Source organism: Ixodes scapularis, unplaced genomic scaffold (assembly GCF_016920785.2).
Source record: "Ixodes scapularis isolate PalLabHiFi unplaced genomic scaffold, ASM1692078v2 PGA_scaffold8__174_contigs__length_109621045, whole genome shotgun sequence".
Classification (NCBI taxonomy): Eukaryota; Metazoa; Arthropoda; class Arachnida; order Ixodida; family Ixodidae; genus Ixodes; species Ixodes scapularis.
Window position 1 is genome coordinate 99,144,786 of NW_024609883.1, and position 22,845 is coordinate 99,167,630.

At 46.1% G+C, this 22,845-nt stretch overlaps 1 protein-coding gene across 1 annotated transcript; it reads left to right on the top strand.

The window, feature by feature from the left end:
- Positions 1-301: 301 nt before the first annotated feature.
- Positions 302-22,616, top strand: LOC120851142 (neuroglian). Its single transcript, XM_040223722.3, has 8 exons — positions 302-416; positions 2,758-3,019; positions 13,082-13,281; positions 14,285-14,505; positions 15,870-16,189; positions 19,499-19,642; positions 21,376-21,648; positions 22,532-22,616. Exons 1-8 carry the CDS (start codon positions 306-308, stop codon positions 22,534-22,536), a joined length of 1,536 nt encoding a protein of 511 aa, XP_040079656.2. The 5' UTR covers positions 302-305; the 3' UTR covers positions 22,537-22,616.
- The last annotated feature ends 229 nt before the right edge of the window (positions 22,617-22,845 follow it).

Sequence of the window (22,845 nt, forward strand, 5' to 3'; positions counted from 1 at the left end):
GGTGGTCTGGAAGTGCTGCTCTCTCCAAATTCTAAAGTCAAACGGCGACCTGTCTGCGACCATTTTCTGACGCCGTCCTCGCTGCGATTATAAAGCTCTTTGGCCGTTCTCCGGGGCGTTTTGAAGGTCATCTTTTTTTAGATTCTGACATCTCCCACTGCGTAATCTAAGGCTGACTTCGACTCCGGGCGGTGTTGTCGCGTTTTTTGACCTTGACGCTGTAACGTGGGTGAGATCGTTTGCGGACAGCGACGCGTGAGATCGTTTGGATCTTCTTGCGGTCAGAGATGCTTCACTCTTTAAGGATGCCGGCAGCGATTTTACCATGGCTTCTGACATTGGTTGGGGCAGCAGCGGTGTGGATACCATCGCCACCAACGATCATCAAGATCCCCAAGAATGAACAGCTCTTCCAGGTACCTTACTCGTACCAAATCTGTCGGCCGATTAACATTACTGTTATTGCGGATACGCAAAGCGTTTATATATATATATATATATATATATATATATTTGAGCCTACTTAAACGTTGCCTGGAGCTTTTTTTCGCGAGCTTCGTGAGTTTAAGGGCGATGGCAGAAATAATCGTACCTATAATTTCGAGTGCGTATAGGTGTATGCAATGCGTTACTCCGTGATGTGCTCTGCTTACAAATTCTGCTTGGGGCCACAGCATCAATAATCTTTACCTAAGTTTGGCATGTTGAAACTCACAGACGGTTGCTCGCATCTATATAAAATGAGGCTTAGATCACTTAACTTTATTTAAGTTTACAGCCACTAAAATTTGACGTCATGATGGCGCTTAAGGCGAGGACAAAAGGGAGACAGACAACACGGAGTGCTACTTCAACTGTTTATTTTTGAACAATAGTGGGGGACATATATACACTCACACCGCTTCACGTCAGCCAATCCCGGGCCTAACCGTCGCTCGCAAAAACGCTATCTCCTTGTCTAACAAATCAATGGAGGCAACGCTGACACATTGTGCTCCAGACTGTTTTATCAAGTCTGCTTCTATTATTTCCCTGACCGTCTTATCCTTGTGTCTGGCTAGAATCGCGCACGTGTTGAACAAGGGCCTGCATCCACAATCGTGACAATGAACTGAAAGATGACCGTCACGGTGGTTACTAACATTCATATTGTGCTCCCGTAACCTATCATTTAAGCATCTGCCTGTTTCAGGCAGATGCTTAAATGAGCAACCGGTTCCGTGTAAGTATGCATATCTTCTGTCGGGTTATATGTAGAATCAATGTCTTTTTCTGTAATTACGCAATGGATATTAAACGTGAATTATTCTACGTCATTATTCCTTTAGTTTGAGCCTGAACCAGTGCCTGGCTCTGCCTGAGGCGCATATATTTTTTCATGGTTGAAGAAGCTTTGTTTCATTGTATACTTAGTCAAGATCTGCTTGTTTGATATCGTTCGATCATAGATTTTATATTACAAAGACAGCAATACATTTTAGAGGACACAATAACACATATATCATTTTATATTTATTGTCAGTTGTATTGAACATCGCAATAGTACAACCATAGCAATATGCACAGATGAAGCATACGGAGGCAAATACAGGGTGAAACAAGGAGACGGCAGGCTCTTTAAATCGACCGGAAAATTCGGTTTCTCAACCTATCGCGCTACGACTTTGTGTAGCGTTGCCCACAAATGGTGCATTTTTTTTTTTTTTTGTAAAATTTGCAAAGAGCGAACTTACCTGAGGAAAAAGTAAAGAAAGAAAAAGGCTTAGCTCCTATGGAAACGCAGCGACGCCACCGGTCTTCAAACAACACGGCGCCGTTTCGCATGGGAGACAAGAGATGGCGCAACGAACGTCGCCAACGATCGAGCATACGGCGCCGAGAGCCGGCACTTTAGCAGACGATCGTTTCGACTCAAAAGCGGCTCGCATTCCGCAGGCGGCGACAGTCGCAGAAACAAAAACAGGCGCGGTAACAAGGAACGTCTGCTAAATACGCCGGCTCTCGGCGTCGTCTGCTCGTTCGTTGGCGGCAGTTGGCGTCGCGACCGCTTGCGCCATCTGTTGTCTTCCATGCGAAACGGCGCCGTGTTGTTTGCAGACCTGTGGCGTCGCTGCGTTTCCATAGGAGCTAAGCCTTTTTCTTTCTTTACTTTTTCCTCAGGTAAGTTCGCTCTTTGCAAATTTTACAAAAAAAAAAATGCACCATCTGTGGGCAACGCTGTACAAAGTCGTGGCGCGATAGGTTAAGAAACCGAATTTTCCGGTCGATTTAAAGAGCCTGCCGTCTCCTTGTTTCACCCTGTAGCGTGCTCCTCTTTGGCCTTGTCTTGACTCATGAGGTTTACTCGTGTCGCGAGCATTCTGTTCTACTCTTTATCATCTTTTACTGTGTTTCAGATATTCTTTGTCTTCAGTATATGTTCAGTTGCATCGCAACTGCACATTTTTTTACTAATAAATTTACTAATTGAAACCTCGTGCTTGTTTTTGTGGCGCCCTTTCCGCTAATGCTGTTCCCTAATATTCAGCCGCCGATTGTATCTAAAGGCTAGGGTGTGGACAGTCGAACTGTATTTTAGTGTGCTGTACGAAAACGTAAGTTATTAAAATTTATACAATTAATAAGAACTGTACATGAGTGCGTTTGTAAAATAACTGATGCGTCATAAATAAACAAATATATATATATATATATATATATATATATATATATATATATATATTAAGGTTAATTGCCGATCTGCAATTGTTGGCGCAGGTGTCGGTGTCCCCAGAGGAAGTGGCCAAACCATTTGTGCTGGAATGCGAGGCCGAAGGAAACCCCAAGCCGACGTACCAGTGGACCAAAAACGGCAATGAGTTCAACCCGGTTGCGCACGACACGCGCGTCTCGCAATTGCCCAACAGGGGCACGCTCGTCTTCACCAAGCCCGAGGACATGGACGAGGGGCTCTACCAGTGCTGGGCCACAAACATCCACGGCACGGCCGTGTCCAACGCGAGCATCGTGCGCAAGTCAGGTCCGTTCCCGGCAGCTTTGCTTCTGATCGTTTTCGCCGGCTAATGACGAAATAAAATTGAACGAGAGAACTAGACGAAGAGCAAAGAGCTAGTTGATGAAATACAAAAATTAAACAAAGAAAAAAAACACTCAGGGACAAGGACAAATATCTGTAACGCGTATGTTTATCAGGGGGCGGATCCAAGGGGGGGGGGGGGGGGGGCGACGGGGGCGGCCGCCCCCCTTAGCCGAAGTCGGCTTCCCCCCTCCCCCGTTTCTTGGAGGGCAATTTGACATGGGTGGACCCGTCGGTGCACAAGAAAGAATGGGAGAGTATTCTTACAACCCCCCCCCCCCCCCCCAAACGGGGTTCTGGATTCGTCCCTGATGTTTATGCAGCCGAAAGAATGGGAGAGTATTCTTACAAATTCCCCTCCCCCCAAACGAAGTCGGCTCCCCCCCTCCCTCCTTCTTGGAGGGCAGTAGGACATGGATGGACCCGTCGGTGCACAAGAAAGAATGGGAGAGTATTCTTACAAACCCCCCCCCCCCCCCCCCCCCCCCAAACGGGGTTCTGGATTCGTCCCTGATGTTTACGCAGCCGAAACTTAGTCTGCCTCAATGGGCGCGTTGTCTCAGGTGTAGATGAGCCATTTAGCCGGTGCAGTACTACCGCTAACCAGTGTTGGAGGTAACGCGTTACTAGTAACGACGTTACTGGTAACGCGTTACATTTTTCGCTAACGCAGTAACGTACTCGTTAGTATTCTGAATGACTAACGAGGAAAGTATTTCCGTTACTTTTTTACGGTATCGGCTGTCAAATTTCGTTACTCGTTACTTTTGACCAAAACTGGTGAAATCCTGCACTAGCTAATCTCTAAATCCTGCACCAGCTTATCGCTGCACGGAACCAGCATCCGTCACAGTAAAGTTAAAAAAAAGACTCGCTTCTCGAAGGCGAAAAAAACCGGCTACCAGCTAATTCCGTTCATCATCCTTTTTTTTTTTTATAGTGTTACCACCCACAAGGATTGAACGAACCACTGCGTCACAGCCTCCTCCCCTCCCTCCTCTTCCCCCCCCCTACTTTGTGCAGCAGAAGTGGACAGCGGGGGGGGGGGGGGGGGGGAAGGGGGAAGCCGTGGAGAGACATCCGTTTACAACAGTGGACAACTAGTGGCGAAGCGATTTGCTCATTTCTCAAGTTTCAAAAGAAGAAACACCCTTTGTGGAATATGTTTATCTCGCTCTCCCCCTCGCTGCCTGAAAGTTCCTGGTTCCTGACCCACTTTTGTACACAGAAGTATGATTCGCTTGATTAGTCATAATAAAAAACAAAAAAAAAAGTTTTAAACCTGGAAAGAAAACTTAAACACGAAACCCTTTTTTTTTCACATAAAAACTAAGAGCTACTGCTGGGTAAGAGGCAGCAAGTGATTATAGCCAGTGTGCTGGTAACCGGTGTCCTGTTCCAGATAGTGAAGTAAATCAGTCTCTGGTAATAGTATGAACCGGACTGTTACTAAAACCGGCGTACAGATGAGGGGTGTTGGTTGGCTGTTTGCGTTCCAGCAGTCCTCGTTCGCGCGCTGTAGTTTATAAAAGCCGATTGACTAACATCTCCGACTCATTCTGCGCGTGAGATGGGCATGAATAACGAAAGTCCGTCGCCATGGCCAGCAGGTCTGAATGAAATGCATCAACTAAAGGAGACAGAATCGGGTAATTTACAGTTTCAATGCCTAATCTGCATGCCGAAAATTAAGCTGCTTCGCGCATCAAAACACTATGAAACCACTCTGTAAATTTTTATCTTGATCCAAGCTTGTTAAGGAAGCTTATCATACATCTCTGCCAAACCTATGTACTCGAACAGAAAAGTAACGTAAAAGTAACGTTCGTTATTTTTGAAAAGTAACGGTAACGGTATATCGTTACGTTTGTAAAAGAGTAACGTAGCTCGATAACGCGTTACTTTTTATCAAACTAACGAGTAACGCTATTTCGTTACTTTTTTTCGGTAACGGGCACAGCGCTGCCGCTAACCTGGGGCCTTTAACGTGCACCACGCCGTATAGCAATACAAGTCGGTACGATGCTCATCCAGATCGAAACAGGCAGGAGATATGGAGGAGGGGGGGGGGGGGGGGGGGGGATCGAATTGAGCATCCCTGGGTTCTGCTGCGCGAGCTTTGGCTTCGCGTGCTCCGAGCTAGTGTACGCTAAAGTCGCTGTATCCCGGAAAAGTAGCGCCAAGCTTCCCGAAATATCGCCATTTTGGCTCATGTCATGAGCAATTTATCCTCGACCTTTCCGTCCTTGGTGAAACATTCTAAGTTCACTGGTGATGGCTAGCTTTATAGAGACGTTTTTTGTATACCGAGATTTTGCTTTCCTCACACCGACAAAACAAACGTACATCTTGCTACACCGCCACCACATGCGGTGTCGGTTCTTGGAATCATTGAAAAATCATTTTCTTGTCTTCCAATACGCAAGAACAATATACTAACTGTAGGAGATCCGTTGAGATGGGCGTGAGAGTGCCATGGCGATGCGTATACTGTGCCAAATAAGTTTATATAGGCGAGGAACGCTGATCAGTACGACGATGCTTTATGGCGATCTTGGTGCGACTGGTTTAGAACGACCCTCTCGAAGCTTTGATGATATGACAGGGCCGAAATGGCGATCGCCATGGCAACGGACCTCAATCAGCCAGTCACCTCGCGAGGTTCTGGTCGTCTGTATGATGGTATCTGTCTGTGTCGAGCTATATTCTATTTCAGCTTATGATGTACCGCAGGAAAGGCAACGAGCGCGAGCTCCTTGCTCTAGGGCACATCTCGGCGGCACAAGCTCTCGTGCGTTCAGGGCAGCAGCCAACGCGATGAGCTCGCTCTCTAGCCTTCCCTGCGGTACAACATACACTCTAAAAAAAAAGGTATCACCTTACACCCGTTTGTCCCATATACAAACCAAAAACTTCATTTCGACGTACAGCGCCCTATAGTCGAACAGACGGCCCCAACGTTTACGAGGGTCTTGATAAAGGTGCGAAACCCTAGTGAAAAAAAGCCATTTGTATGAGAAATTTATTGTGTCCAATAAAACATATGAATCATGCAAGATATATAAGAACATATAAGAGCTATATAAGAACCACATGAGAACTATATAAGAACGATATAAAATATATAAGCACCATTTAAGAAACTTATAAGAAACTTCTCACAAGTTTCTACTATGGTGCTTGTATGTTCTTATATATCTTCTATAGTTCTTGTATGGCTCTCATATGATTCTTGAATGTTCTTATATATCGTGTATGATTCATATGTGTTTATTGGACACAAAAGATTTCTCATACAAATGAGAATTTTCAATAAAGTATAAATTTTTAAATAGCAAAATACATATCAAAGACCACGTAAAGAAAACACTGAGTTTTTACAGTAAAGCCAAGAAAACCCCGATTATTTTAATAAGTTGTACCACACGGCTATCAAGCCCCTCGTAAAATTCGGCACCGTCTGTTAGACGTCAGGGCGCTGTACGTCAAACTGAAGTTTTGGGGTGTATTATATGGGACAAAGGGTGTTACAAATACACCCTTTTACATTCCTTTTTTTAGAGTGTAAGGTGAAACGGAGTATAACAGGGAGAGAAGGCAATGGCGCTACTTCCCCAGGATCCAGAGACTTTAGCGTGCGCTAGCACACTCGGTCACCTATCCCCTTAGGGACAAGGCCAGAGAGCATAGGTCTTTGAACTAGCAACGAACACTTACAGATGTCTCCTTCAATGTGTCCATCTCCCTCCCAACTTCTTAATCTGACAAACACAAAAAACACCTCCCCCCCCCCCCCAAAAAAAAAAAAGAACCCGAAGGAAAAAGACAAGAGTATAAGAAAGAAGATGACAAAAAAAGAAAAAAACTATTGACAAATTTAATTGACAAATTCATTTTTAGAGCGCAGCTCTTTACGCCCGTTTCCGAGTTTTGCGGTGTCGGCGTCAGCGTCGCCGTGGGCGTCGGCGTAACCGCACTAAATTTAGCGGAAATATTGACGTCACGTGACCTCAACACCAATTCAATGCCCCGCTAACTTTAGCGGGGTATTGAATTGGTGTTGAGGTCACGTGGCGTCAATTTTCTCGCTAAATTTAGTCGGGAAACTGTGGGTTGAAGGGAGAGTATGGAGGAAGAGGGCAATGTACGGAGGAGGAGGATCGGAGGGTACGCAGGAGGAGAAAAGGGGGGTACGGAGGAGGAGGGAAGGGTATGGAGGTGGAGGGGGAGGGGGAGGAGTAGGGGCATGGCCCTCCCCTCCTTCTCCTCAGAAGCTGTGCTCTGATTTCACATTTAAAAGATTTGTAAACATCTTTAATTTCTCTTATCTTCTTTTCTCATCCTTTTATTTCGCGGTTTTCTTACTATCAGTAAGTGTTCGTTGCTAGTCGAAAAAACTCTGCTGCCTGTCCTTGTCCCTGTAGTGTCGTTTGTAGGTTGCCGAGGGAGACGACCAGGAAACGAACCAAAACTCATTACTTTATTTAACATCGTAAGCCTCCCGCGTTTGTACTCCTCCGACCCACCGCCATGTATTCTCCCCCTCCGTCACCCCCTCGCCTTTGGGGCTCTTCTAACGAATACCAGACAGTGGGAATGTAGCGCCATCTGGTTTTTGGACACCACATTTCCTCTGGTTGAAAAAACCCAAGACTGCGGGTAAAGGACTCAACACTAAAAAGTCTAGAGACTTTTTAGTGTTGTGTCGTTTACCCGCAGTCTCGGGGTTTTTTCAACCATGTGCAATGTACACCAGCACGTTTGCGCCCTTACATTTTGATCGCATTTCCTCTCTTGCTTAAAAAAAAATAACTTCCCAGCGAAAGTTTATTGCTAATCTTTTAACTGGGGGTGGTCTCGTGTTCCCTGTTGATCGGACCGGCAGCTGTCTCTATGAGGCTTGAGGGGTTGCTTCAAGCGGACCAATGGAGTCGCCAGGAGCGTTTATGTCAGCGTGTCGATCGTCTTGATCTGTGGGCACATAGTCTCGAATTGGATCGTCAAAGTCATCGCCAGTTGCAACTTCAGAGGTCTTCTCGATCTACTTGAAGAATGAGGAGTTTGGAACCGTTCTCTTGCCCCCTCTTTGTGCAGTCATAGCTGTCCCTTGCACACGTGTAATCGTATAAGGGTCTGGGTCATATTGGGACTGATGTGTTAGAGTCACGGGCCGTTTCAGTACCACGAGATCTTAATTTTGAAGGTTATGAGGCACAGCGTGGCGTTTCCTGTCGGCATACAGTTTCACCTGTGCCTTCTTGAGCTGATCTCTTTCTCTCACTTGCCCATCATTCGCTGTGGCGGTGACTTCAGGGAGCTTCGTTTTCATTTTTCGCCCGTAGAGTAGTCCTGCTGGAGAGAGACCTGTCGTTCCTTGTGTCGTCGCCCTGTAGTTCAACAGGTGCTCTTGCAGTTCAGGTTCCCACTTTTTCCCCTCTATTGTCGCTGCCTTGACAGTCTTCTTGATGTTTTTGATGAACCTTTCCGCTTCCCCGTTAGCCTGTGGCCACAGCGGTGTCACCCTATGGTGTTTTATTGCGTTTTCGGCCATGAAATTGTCAAAATCTTGACTGAAGAACGGCGGTCCATTGTCAGTCTTGATGCTCAGCGGCAGGCCGTGGACGGCAAACATTTCTTGCATTTTTGACGTTACTCCTTCAGTGTTCAGAGATGGCAGCGTCGTCACCAGAGGAAACCGTGAGTATTCATCCACTACAACCAGGAGATATTTTCCTCCTTGAAAGGGACCTGCAAAGTCTGCTACCAACGCCTTCCAAGGACCAGCAGGAAGATCCGTCATTTTGAGTGGGGGTGGCTTCTCTTTCGACACTGTGCTTTGACAGGCTCGGCAGTTCTTCACCACAGATTCTACTTTCTTATTCAACCCAGGGAACCAGTTTTTCTCTCGAATCAGCTGCTTAGTCTTCACGACACCTTGGTGTCCTCTGTGAGCGATTTCTATCGCTTTCAGATGTACAGCCTCTGAGAGTATTAGTCTCGTGTCTCTCAGGATGACATCGTTGTCAGTGACAGTGAGCTCTTGACGGATGTGAACGAAAGGCCTTAGCGTCTCTTCTCCCCAAATATTGTGTGACGCCCTTTTATCCTCTTCTAGGATGGCGTTCTTCAGTTTCTGCATGAGTGGGTCTCCATCATAGGCCTTCTCCACCTACTCCATTGTCATCGCTTCTGGCGCAGCCGTGATACACACGTAGCAAACATGTTCTCGAGTGGCTCTGCTTTCTTTGGACTCCAACTCAGAGTCTCGAATGTGTCTTGACAAGTAGTGCGTGAGGTTGTCCTTTCCAGGGATGTGTTCCACCTTGTAGCTCTACTGCTGCAATATCAGATTCAGTCGTTCCAACCTGGCTGACAGTTTCGCACTTTGATTTTGGAGGATGGATACTAGGGTCTTGTGGTCTGTCTTGATTGTGAAGACTCCTTCTGCTAGGTACACCCTGAAATGTTCCACTGCTGATACTATTGCCAACATCTCTTTGTCGATCTGGGGATATCGTTGTTCTGTCGGCGTGAGTGCTCGGCTATAGTAGGCCAAAATGTTGAGCTTACCCTTTCTTGATTCTTGAGTAAGCATAGCACCCAGTCCACTTGGACCGGCATCTGTGATGAGATATGTGTCTCTTTGGTGTCGTCATAGTAGTCGAGCGAATGGCTGGCAGCCATTTCCATCTTGATTTTGTCTAGAGCCTCTTGGTGCTCTTTGGTCCATTTGAAGACGTTCTTGGCATGAGTCAGCGCTCGAAGAGGTTCGGTCATTTGCGCTAGTCTTGGGTACAACCTGCTGCTGTAGTTTATTATACCTAATAGGCCTCAGACCTCAGATGGATTGCTCGGCGGGGCCATTCGAGCGACTGCTTCTACCTTGGCTAGGTATACAGTGATGCCCGATGCTGAAAACACGTGTCCAAAGAACTTGAGAGTGCTTGCACCGATCACACACTTCTTTTCATTAAGGGTCAGTCCGGCATCCAGGAGGGCCTTTAGAACCAGGCGAAGTCTATTGTCGTGTTTTTCTACTGTTCGCCCTGACACCAAAATGTCATCACTGATGTTGATTATGCCCTCTTCATCAGGAAGAACTTGTAAGACGACGTCTTGAAAGATTTCTGCTGCAGAGTTTACTCCGAAGGAAAGTCTCTTGTATCTTCTGAGTCCCTTGTGTGTTGAGAACGTGGTTATCTGCCTTGACCGTAGGCATGACATGCCTCTCTCGTTCTATCGCAACGTTGGGCTCTCTCATGTCCACGCACATCCTCACCGCTTGGGGGTTGTTCTGCTTCGGTACTACCACAATAGGGGAAAGCCAAGGGGTCGGACCATTGACTGGCTCAATAATGTCCAGTTCTTCTAGTCTCTTTAGCTGGTCTTCAACTCCTTTTCGCATCTTAAACGGAATTTTTCTGTGTGGGCGAGCGACTGGTTTGGCACATTCCTTTATCTGGAGCTTGACCTGGAAGTTCTGTAGTTTTCCCAATGCAGCGAAAAAGCTGGGGAACTCCTTAACAGGATCAACTTGGGTCTTTTCTTCAATGCTACTCAGCACGTGAATGAGACCCAAACTTGTTGATGTCTGGTAACTCAGAAGGGATGCATGATGCCTCTTGATGACGTATACACTCGTGTGGGTGGTGTTCTTTCGAACTTTCATCTTGGCTTTGAACACCCCAACCACTGGAAGAGGTTGCTTCATTCCATAGGGCACTAGGCGGATGTCGGTCTTTTCCAAAGGTGCTTTAAGCTTGTCCCTCCAAGTTGTTTCTCCCATTACGTCAACTCCAGCTCCCGAGTTCACACAGACTACGATCTCGACTCCTTCTATTTGTACAGTCACACTGGGGATCTTGGAGTGTTTCTGCTGCACGTAATACGGTTCTTCGGAAACGCCTTCGCTCCGAGTTGGTTCCAGTTCTTGAACTGTTCAGACTTTAAAAGAAACAGTTGCAGTTTCACCGCTTGCCACTCGATGAACCACGTCGAAGCACTTGGTGCAGGCTCATCGGTTTGAGGGACCCCGGGTCTACGGCCATTCGTATATGCTCGGAAGATTTAAACACTGATTGTGATTACAGCCACATTCACAGTGTTCTCCGCAGATGCGGCCGTTGTTTTGAATTGAGACGGCGGCGGCGCAATCCCGGCAGCAGAAGTACTCTCGAGCGGTAGGTGCTACTATGCACGACTTGCAAGTGCACCTTCAAAGAAACAAAACATTTTATATCTCTGTTACTTCCGTACATCTGAATATACGGCCGAAACGTATACCTAGCATTGCGTTCTTTGCAGCCACCCCACTCCTCATCGTCCGATTCTGATGAATGACTGGAGTCTTCGCCGGAGGACTCGCCGGCATACCGGCGTATGGGACTAGTCCCATGCTGTTGCTGTAGCGCAACATATCTAATTGAATTTCCCTCAGCTGCGATGTGTCCGCGGCTATCGCGGCGATGAAAGGCGCCGATTCAGAAAACACGTCGGTGACATCAGCGCCATCAGCGCAGTTGTAAAACCTACCGACGCACCCCCAACTCGCGGCCGCTAACGCTCCCATTCTCCTACTGCCGAGAGGACTTCCGGTTCCTGTGCCAGAGTACGTCACGACCGTCAAAATTACGCCGCAACTTGTTTTGCGGTCAGTTGGAGTTAATAAACCGAGACGAAAACGGATCCCTGTCAGGCATTCAGTGAACATTGAAGGTTTAATGTAAAAGTTATCTGGCAAAATTAAAAGGTCATTTCATGGTCCCTCTTAAGTTTTTTCAGTTATTCGCCGCCTCATTATTTGTCATTCCCGACAATATATCCTTGTATTATCCCAAATTAACCGTTACATCACTGACGTAGACCTGCAATGCTAATGAATGACCCTGTTGGAGATAAAAAAAAAATAGTTTTCTCATTCGAAAGCCGAGATAATAAAAATTGATTTCTGTGTATGTTCTTGAAGCAATTACGTTTTCGAAGGCCATTCTTCTATAAGATTAAAAGGAAAAGGAACTACTGTCAATAAATATAGAAGCCGTATGTCTCAAGTACATCTAGGATGATGCTCCTGTTCCGTCTCCCACAAGCTCGGGGTTTCACTGTTTTGACAGAATCCGCAGACTGGAAGCTTCAAAAAGAAATAAATTTCAACATCTTCGAACCTTTCTTGACCCTAAGCTTCTGAAAGCATCCCTGAAAGGAAAAATAAATTTTCTTTTTTAAACAGTGTTGGGGAGACACGCGTGTCAAAAAATTAATTTTATGGGAAAAAACTTTTTTTTTTTTTTTTTGAGCAACACTGACGGCGCAAGACGCGATTTAGTCGGTGGTCAAGCCCTTTCCACTTGTTTTCTCTCTCAGCATTTCGGGCGCGTGGAGGAGAGGTGGGTCGACTTCGCCTTCACGTTGAAGGGGAAAGAGCGAATGACCAAGTGACCATCTCGTTGAGCGAATGACCATTCCGTGACGTCATGGACTTTGCGCGCAGAATTTCCAAAAATACTCTCGCCGTCAAAAATTGCTCTAAAATATTATTTTTCGCGTAAAATTTATTTTTCTGCATGGCTGTCTCAACCAGACTGTTTAAAAATACAGTTTTTTTTCTTTTCAGGGGACCTTTACTAACATTCTTTTATTTGCGTGGCTCCCTTCGTTAAATTTCCCTGCCATCTAGTTGCCTGCCTATCAGGTAGTGAAAAATACGAAGATTAAAACACAACGAACTAAAAAACGCAAATGCCATCATTGCAGGCCCATTAAGAATGAGACCCTGCGGTCACAACTTGCTTATCAATTACCCACTTAGGATGTCTAACGTCGAGTGTGACATAATGTGTCAGCGAAATTTAGCAGACGTCTGTATTTTATTTTCTATATGTCCTTAAATTGTTAGAGGGGAACGTGTGTGTCAAATTTAGGAGCGTTTTTTTTTTTTTTCAAGCTGGCTGCCAGAGCATCGGGATTATTTGTCCCGTGTGAAGTGATAGAGCTGCCCCGTTGCAGAGCTGAACCCGTTCCCGGAAGAGAGCCCCAGGGAGGTGAGTGTGGTGGAAGGCGATCCACTATCGCTGGACTGCAACGCTCCGATGGGGTACCCCAGGCCTCACGTCTACTGGCTCATTATGCACGACAGCGGTGCCCTGCGCGGGTTGAACTCTTCACGTATCACGTCCGACCCCGAAGGGGGCCTGCACTTCTCCAGGGTGAGTCGGCTACCTTCCTCTCATGTGTTTGTTATTTTTCATCTCTGCAGTGAAGCTCAGAATTCCCAACGTAGGTGCTTGTTTTTTCAGCGCGTTTCCCCCAATGCCTTGTTCCCTTTACTTTCTGGGGAAAAGCCGCTGTGGTTCTGCGGCTGGAATAAAAGCGAGGAAACGTCTATCCGCAAACAGAGACGAAAGCGAAGATGGCGAAACGAACAAGCGCGTGTCCTTGTGTTCCCTTTTCCAGTTCGTCTTTGTTTGCGTATACAAGTTTCCTCAGCTTCATGCACCAGTTAGCCCAACAGCAACTCTTTTTAGACTAAAATTAATGTCATGTACTGACATAGCCACAATACTTTATCACAAAGAAAACCGAAGGTGGTCAGATATGAAAGGAACATCCACTAAATGACCTGTCTTAAGTGTCAGTGTGGCAGCCGATTTCTTGCCAAGAAAGATGGCGCCATGCGTTACATTAAGACAACTCTCTTAGTAAAACATCGGCTCTCAGTCCAGGGTTTCCATGTGGTTTGTGTTCAGAATGGTCGGGTTGTAAACAACTAGACTTAGTTAAGCTCTTTTCAAGATACTGTGAACTTAGAACCTGTTCATAGATGTCATGGCGTCAGGAATCACCTTTACGCTCCGTCACGTGGTTAGCTGCTCTAAATTTAACTGGAAAATCGTTGACATTGTTTCCGCCTGACTTTACATAAAGCTGCCCATAAAGTTACAACTGTCTGTGACTTTACAGCTCTTTTGTGCCGTGAAATCTTTCTTTTTCGCCAGAGTCCCCCCCCCCCCCCCCCCCCCCCCCCTCTCTTTCTTTGAGCTCGAAAACATACTCTGCTGTGACTAATTTGTAAAATGTGTTTTGTAGATATTGAGAGGTTACGTTGCACTAAATTTGTGGGGTTGAGTGTCAACTCGGAGCCTCTCTGCAGTTTTAGAGAAAAAAAAAGGCGTGTGGCATTGACATCCTTGGCCTTCACCGTCGCGGCAGGTGGAGCGAGAGGATGCCTTGCAGGATGCGGTGTACGTCTGCGCCGCAACCTCGGTCTTCCTGCATCAGTACAAGATTGGGAATAAGGTCCGGCTGCGGGTTGAACGAGTGCCGAATGCGTCAAGTACAGAGCACGCTCCTGTAAGACAGTACCTGTCACCAGAAAACTTGGTCGCACTTGAAGGACAGGAGCTCAAGCTGTACTGCATCTTCGGAGGATCGTGAGTCCCTGGTTTAGTTTTTCGGGCACATACGTACACTTTTCATCTTCCCCGCAAGCGCACGGAGTGTGGAAGTTTCTTTCAGTGTCATCAGTTAACACCGCCTAGAATTATCACAGCCCGTGTGCACTATTGCATTTCGACGTCATTACAGTGAGCTCCAGCACAGGCACAAATTAGATGCGAGGGGTGCGTCAATGTTCGGCTGTGCCTATTGTGTCCGTCTTAGGCCTAATTGCTAAGTTGACGACTTCAGAGTGTGATGACATATCAAAGAAGTGGAAAAGGCTGTTAACTGATTTCGATTCTTCTAGGTGGTGTTGCATCAGCTCACACTTGTCTTCATCGTAAACCAAAGTTTGGATGATATACAGGCGCAATGTCACGGTGCACTTTTTTCATTCATTAGACAAGACGGTGATGATACACGGAAAAAGATAACAAACGTACAAAGTGGTATTACGCTTTCAGAGCTTCAGGACTTATCCTATCGCTTCGTGCGCTCTGAAGCAAGTTGAAACAACGTAAATTAGGTTGCAGCGGAACGGAAGGGAAAGGGTCAAATGCATGCATTCAGTGGGAAGTAAGTTTTTTTTCTTAAAAATATGGTTACTCAAGTAGCCACATGATGACATCTAAAGTGATTGTTTGAGTAAAATGCATAATACGGTAAAGAAAGCTTGTCTTCGTCATAAGGGGGCGATTAGTCCAGTGAGGTTCGTTGCAGAACCGGAGCCCCTAGCGTGAGTCGCGCCAACACAACGTGCATTAAAAATAAAACTGGTTGGAATTAAACTAGGGATATATTGTCAAAACTTTCCTTTCACGAATTAAAGACTGCATTGTAGCAGAACTGAAACAGCCTTCGGGTGCACTTTGTTTAAATTTTCAACGAGAAGTACTAAGGTGAGACGTTGTAAGCGCTAATGGCATTTAATTGACTAAACTGCAAGCGAAATGAAAATCCGCGTTATAGCTTTACTGATAGATTCCGTTTTAAAACCTTGTTCACTATTGACACTGCACACTATGGAACTTGAATAGTTCGAATTAACCAGGCCCCATAGAAGATTTATTTGCGTAAGCCATTGAGTGAACTTTCGAATGTCATAACTCAAGCAGAAAAAGAAAATCCTAACTCAAACGTATAAGGCTGTGTTGTTTCTGGAATGATATCAAGAGAAGTGAATAATAAATGGGGTATAGCTTCGAGGAAAGGCCCCTGTAGAGGTACGTGGGACTGACTGTTATTAGGTCCGCTTGCTGAGCAATGAAAGGCCATGTTCTTGCGCTGTGAGCATTGAAGTGCTCGTGTCTTTTACAATCGGATCAACGAACTAAATTAGCGGAACATTTTTTTTCAGGCCCCAGCCACAGATCACTTGGAGGAAGCTTGACACGAATCCGGGATCTTCGTACTTCACCACTGCCAATTACAGCAGAAACTTGGTGACCATCCCCGTCGCACTCAAAGACGAAGGCACGTACGAGTGCGAGGCCTACAACGGCGTGGGCGTGGTTCAATCCCATGCCATCAACGTCACGGTAGAGTCCGCTCCCTATTGGCTACGCTCGCCAGAGAACACCAACGCCGGCGAGGACGAGAGCGTCTCCTTCGAGTGTGCGGCCTCTGGCAGACCGGAGCCGAAGCTACAGTGGTTCATCAATGGCGTTCCCCTTCAGAGTGAGTTGCATGGAACACATGTGCTTTCCTTGAATTTGAAAGGCCTCATTGCCTGTGGGCCAAGAAGAAGGAGGGCTCTGGTCACACAAATATGGTCAGGCAAACCAGTATCTAGAGAACTAAAGCCCTAGTACCACTAGAGCGACAAACAACAGAACTATTCAGCACGCGAAGTTATCTTTGGCAGGACTGAAATCCCTCATGTTTGTGGTTGCTGCTGCTTGTCGTTGTAGTGGTACTTGGACATGGAAAGCTACGCAAAACCTTGGTCATTGAGAAAGACACAATGAACTTCCTTTCCAGTGTTCTACACAACAGCTTTTTCAGCTGATTTTTCGAATCTAAAGAACTAATCAGGTAAAAACGGAACCTGACGTAGTTCAAAAAGCTTATCTGAGCAAGACTAAGCTATCGTGAAATCGCATGTACAATGACAGACCGCTCTAAATTTTATCACTTTAATCCCCAGTCACTCGTAGCGTTATTGTCGAAGTAACTAAACGTGTTTAGTTTTTTCGTAACTTAATTTTTTTTTTTTTTTAATTCAGAAACGTAACTGTATCTGAGGTACTGAAAACATGACTTTCAACACACTTGCACAGGCTCTGAGTTTGGAAAGTCCGACACATTTTGATCTGGATGATTACCGTAAGGATGTGTATCGCTACCGCGCGAGGCCGTTGGCGAATCCAAGCTAGCAGTCATTCTGTACTTCCTAATTTTCTGATCGACGGCCAGAACCTGTCCTGCCATACCATGGCACACTGACCTCACGCCGCTTGAATGTCCAACGTCGAAAACTTAGAAGGACACAATCTTTGTATAAGCTATATAGCGGTTATTATAACATGAATTCGAGTGATTATTTATTTATTGATTTATTTTACCCTCAGGGCACATGGCATTACAGAGGGGAGTGGGAACAATAGTAAACATAAACAATTGGAACAAAATATACAATACTTCAAGAACAGGAAACATGAAATTGGTAGTAGATGTACAAAAAACTGCGCGGTCATTAATTGACGTGAGCGATGCAGGCAAGCGATTCCAGTCTGTGTAAGTCCCGGGAATAAAAGAGTCATAATAAACGTTAGGGTTGCAAAATGGGACACCGACTTTCCGACGATGATCAAGGCGTGCTGAAACAAAGTAGGGGGGTATCAAGTTGTGATTTAAGCTGAGGAATACGGTGATAGATTTTATGAAAAAGACAAATACGAGAGACTGTGCGGTGATGTGCGAGGCTTGGGAGTAACAAATTATCTTTCATTGATGTAACGCTTGCGGTGCGGTTATAATTGGCCATTATGAAACGTGCAGCTCTTTTCTGAATACGTTCCAGTGAATCAACGAGGTAAAGGGTAGAGGTATCCCAGATGGAAGCTGCATACTCTAGCTTGAACCTAACTAATGTTTTATAAACGAATAGTTTTAATGATGATGAGGCGAGATAAAAGTTATGTTTGAGAAAACCAAGCATTCGATTGGCGTTGTAAGTCACATAGTTAATATGAAGTTTCCAGGAAAGGTCAGCACTTAAAATCACACCCAGATACTTGTATGAGTTTACAAGTTCTAGGGGTGTGTTATTAATACTATTATTAATACTATATATTGATACTATATAAAATACTATACTAACACGTTTGGATACGTTTGGAATCAACCCGTACAGCGGATTGATGCTTTTAATTATACTCTTTTCTGGTAAACCAACAGATGAGTTGTGGAACAGCTTGGATGTCATATTTTTTTTTGTTCAGATTGATAAAACAGAGAGTTTTGAAAAGGTGTTCCTAGATTTTTGTTTACAGATGTGCTAGTTCTCTTGAAATGGTGTTAGTTATGATTTCGTGGACGCTCATTTTGAACAGGGAAATCGCCCTAATGATGATTGTATTTGTGGTCGTTGTTTGCTGTACAGTTCTTGTTCTTTTTATTTTCTTGTTTCTGAAAGAAAAAATGAAAGACGTTTACAATTCCCTGTAAATCTGAATTAGAGCGCAGCTTTTGAGGAGGAAGAGGGGAGGGTACAGAAAGGAGGGAATAGCCCTCGTCCTCTTCCGTACCCTCTGCTCCTCCCCTCCTCCCCCCTCCTTCCTCCTCCACCCACTTCCTCCCTCCTCCTCCTCTCATTCTCCACATCTGCTCTTCCCTTCCTCCTACCCCTCCACGGCCAGGGCCTCCCTCCTCCCTCGTGACGTCCCTCGTGAAGGCCTCGTGAAGGTGGTGACCTTCACTATGAAGTCGTGACCTTCGTCATGGCCTTCACGAATGACCCTCGTGACGTCACACGTGACGTCACCTGTGACATCATTATTGTAAACGTAGCATAATGCAACGCGCGGTCACGCCGACGGCGACGCCCACTGATCTCTATTGTAGTAGGCTGGATCGCGAATCGCGGCCTCGGAAGCTGGGGCCGAGTGTCGCCACCGGCGGCCATTGATTGACACCAGCCAATGCATGGGACTCTATGGGACGAACAAGAAAAAGTGCCGTTTTCCCCGTTTCTAAGCTGTTCTCGGCACTGAAACTTTTTGGATGCTTTTCGATAAGCCCGTCAAATAGCTTGCTTACAAACATTAAAACTGACAGCCCTCTCAATTCTTATAAATAAATATTTTGTGGTCGAGAGTGACTCCGCAGTAGTGCAGCTCAATGATGCGAGTTAACTAGAGTTACCGCGGAGTCGGTGACGGTTTCGTTGAGTTGGGTTTAGCAAACGACAAGCTCCAAGGCTTTTCAACGCGGAATTCGCTCACTCCCGGAAAGCCGCTGTCGAGATGGAACTTCTTTGTCATTCATCAACTTCTGGGCTTCCCTGAGGACGGTCTTATTGACGGAAAGTTCCTTTGTTTACTTCACTGCGAGAGCAAGCTTGCCTGCTCAGCCGTAGGTGCTCCGGTACGTTTGATTTTTTTTATTTGGCGACCGGACGTTTGACAAATACCGATTCGATCTCCAAACACCCGACATGAAGATCGCAGCGCACAATAAAATACTCGCCTCCGAGCACAGCGTACATGCTTCAATATGCTTACTTTTGTGCGTTTCTCCCATAGACTTGCGTGTATTGCCTGGTGTCAAGCAATGGCCGCCGGTGGCGACACCGACGGGATCCCGATCCGCGATCCAGCCTACTAAAATAAAGATCAGTGGCGACGCCGCTCAAGCCGGAAACGGGATGCCTAAGAGCTGCGCTCTAAAAAGAAACATATTTGCAACTCTTGTGAGGCATCCTGGGCTATCAGTATTTTAAATATATAAATATGCCGTTTTTATTTCACCAGTGCGTGTTTGCAGATGCGGAACCGAACCCCCGCCGTAAGGTGGATGGTTCACGAATGACCATAGAAGGCTTGACCAAGCAGGACACGGCTGTGTACCAATGCAACGCTTCCAACACCCACGGCTACGCCTTTCAGAACTTCTACCTCAACGTCCTCGGTACGAAACACGGGTCTGGGGGAGGGGGGAGGGGGGGGGGGGGAGAAGGGGCGTAAAGGTTCTTTTGTTTGAACACCTTCCGGAATTCGAATCCTATAGTGCCGTCCCATAAAAAAAAAAACATGATAACAACGAACCAAGTGTAAGCTGAACTGTCGAACCTTCGTGTTTGATAGAGGTTCCTTGCAGGGAATGGGTAGCATTCTTTTAGTATTTCAGGTAAAGCCCAAATATAACAGTCTAACTGATGGAGGTATCAGAGATTCTGTTATAATATCTGGAATTTTACTAGTTTATTCTCTTTTATTTAGAAGTCGAATAGCTTTTCCAGTTACCAAAACCACGCTATCAGAAACAGTAGTCATAGCTCTAGTGTCACCGCGACCAAGGCGACGTGGACGAGAGAGCGAGACCTCGCCTTTGAAATGTTCTTCTGCAGAACGACCACTCGCTTTAGAAAACCACGTCTGAATTCACGGTGTACGGGCTAGCTCGAAATTATTTCTCTGGCTAAAAGCTACAAAGCTTCAAGCCAAAGCTTCAAGCTGTTCTTAGAGAGTAACTCTTGTACATTTTCTTAATTTTGGAGATACCACGGTTTTTAGTAAACGAAGGGTCACTGAAAGACGAGGTGTCAGTTTCTTTTTTCTCGATGCCTTGTATAGATTAGTAGATACCCTATCTGAAAGTTTTGTTTCGGGGTCCTACAGAAACTACCGGCTCGAGCATGATGGCAACCCTTGTGATCAACTGCATAGACATGCTGTGACGCAAAGTTTGTACCGCGCTACCGCAAAACGTACGGCTGGCCTAGTCGCGAGAGCAGTTCCGATAAGTCAGTTCAGATGCTACGGCTGCTTTATGGCTTTGTTTCGTAGATATCAAGTGTCTGTAGCAATTATTAATATGCATTCGTAAAGTTTCCGGCCGCAAAACGAGTTTCCATGATGAACCCAGGCTCAGAACGAGTCCCCGAATTTCTTTTGAGAAGAACTACAATCTTTGTGGTGTGCAATTCACGTTTAAGAAATGTTGTGGAAGTTAATCGCAAGGTCGCGTTGAGCAGGAACGGACTAAACAATGACCGCCAGTGAATGCCATTTTCGGCACCAGGACGCTTGAGCTTGCAGGGAGTCAAACCTTCGCGCTCGATCGCAAGCAGGCTTGTCTCCACAACAAAGTGCATCTCAGTCGTTGCAGTGGTCGGATTTCGCGTGCTTGTCTCATTCCATGCGTTCCTAAGACTAATGTTTTAATCGCTAAAAACAAAAATGACGATATTTTCATATAATAAACTCGGAGATGCATATAGTATATGTCGTGAATGAGTTAATCGCATGCTTTGTGTTTGTGTAACGTCACGATACGTCATGAAGTCTTATAACTAAGTGATATGTGACTGACAGAACGTCACGGTACCACGTGGTCTGATGGCAGTGCGTGAAGTACGTCACAACGCTCGAACTTGACGGCAAGCCACGTGACGTCAGAGTGTCACGTAACACACTGGCGTCAAGGTCATATAAACAATACAGACTCCTGCAGTGTTATATTGATTATACTTTATACGAGGTTGACCCGTGTGTTGGTCGAGGTTAACGGTCGAAAGTAGCGTGTCGCTCTTCTGATTAACATGGGATGTTGTATGGGGCATGCCAGATCCCGTGTTAAAACCAAGATTCTCATACAACCCAGTAATGACGTGAAACACTTTAAATGAGCTTCTTTTTCAGCGCTTGCCCCAAGCAGCGTGGGGGCGCTGCAGCATACTACTCTTGCGGAGGTGTCGTCACTGGTGACCCTTCGCTGCCCGGTTTTTGGGGTCCCGCGCCCCGAGGTCAAGTGGTTGAAGGAAGGGCAGGAGCTGACCGGAGGCCGCTATAGGGTGTTGGACAACGGGGACCTCCAGCTCCACGACCTGAGGGTCAGCGACCAGGGCTCTTACACCTGCCTCGCAAGGAACAAGTTCGGGGAAGTTTGGATTACAGAGGTCCTTCAGGTCACGGGTAAATGTTCCGGACGGTCCGATTAGCGCCTTCCGCTGATAGTTTTGCACAAGGGAATGAATACTTGAAGCTTTTAAGTGGAAGAGGAAATTTAGATAAAGACAAGAAGGGCGGCCCTTAAAACAAACAAGTACATCACTAGGAGAATACGTCCCGCTCCAATCCTTTGCATTAAAGAGCGCGAATACAGCTCCAAATCAGCTGGGAGGACACGCCGCGTTCGACAGAGCTCACGCGCATCGCACTGACCACGCTGTCGCCGGCACACGGAGATACCGGACTCGTCGAGACAGCAGAGACGGCTGTCTCCGCTGTCTCAACAAGTTTTGACAACGATAGATGGCCCCAGCCACCATTCCCCATTCAAAAGGGAAAGACCCGGAGGCTGCGCGCGTCCAGCCGTTTTAACTATACAGAAATCCTCTCGGCGCCAAGGCCATTGGATTTTCGCGGGGTACGATGTATTCCGTACTAAAATATTTGGAAATGCAGCAATAGGGGAACACCTCTTACTATATGAAAATCCACAGTGATTGGCGAGGGCAGGATTGGCGTAGTTTGAATGGCCAGATCGCCGCAGCTCCAGGGCTTTTCATTTTGAATTGGGTGGGTGGCTGCCCCCACCCATCGTCGTGATTTCTCTGCGGGCCAACAGCCGTTTCGACTTTCCAGAAAAAAACCCCAAAAAACTCTAGCTTGGATACGCCGGCAATGGCCATCTCCCTCAGCGCCGTGCGGAACAATACGATAGGCATATATTTCCTAATGCGCAACGTTTCTCCCGCTAGAGGAGGATTCGGATCTGTAGGCGCGCCGTCTAATGCAAATGAGCGTAGTGTTACCTTTTATGTCTAGTAAAGTAATTGCTGGAAATTTCTTGCAGGTTAGTTTTCCTGTACAGCCTGAAGAAAAGGGAAAAATAAAGCCTCCTTGATTATAATAACTTTATCATTAAAACAATTTTTTTTCATGGGTCCTTCATTTTGGAACTCTTCGGTTTACTCAGTTACAAGCTTCCAATCCCATCTGGCATCACACGCGTGCAAGAACTTGCGCGCTTGTAGATAATTTGTCAGGATGGCAATTAGGCGCGCTTGCCATTAGGAGCAGAGGTACGACGACGCACCGATGGCACAACACTGTGAAGTCCTTTATCATCGCTCACGCAGCTGTGTCAATAATGCTTAGAAAATGTGC

What these genes read in the sequence shown, in the direction of transcription:
- LOC120851142 (XM_040223722.3), top strand. Translation starts at nt 306, where the DNA reads ATGCCGGCAGCGATTTTACCATGGCTTCTGACATTGGTTGGGGCAGCA. An exon ending in GGGGCCTGCACTTCTCCAGG is followed by an intron (nt 13,282 to 14,284) that starts GTGAGTCGGCTA and finishes CCGTCGCGGCAG; the next exon opens with GTGGAGCGAGAGGATGCCTT. An exon ending in CTTCTACCTCAACGTCCTCG is followed by an intron (nt 19,643 to 21,375) that starts GTACGAAACACG and finishes CTTCTTTTTCAG; the next exon opens with CGCTTGCCCCAAGCAGCGTG.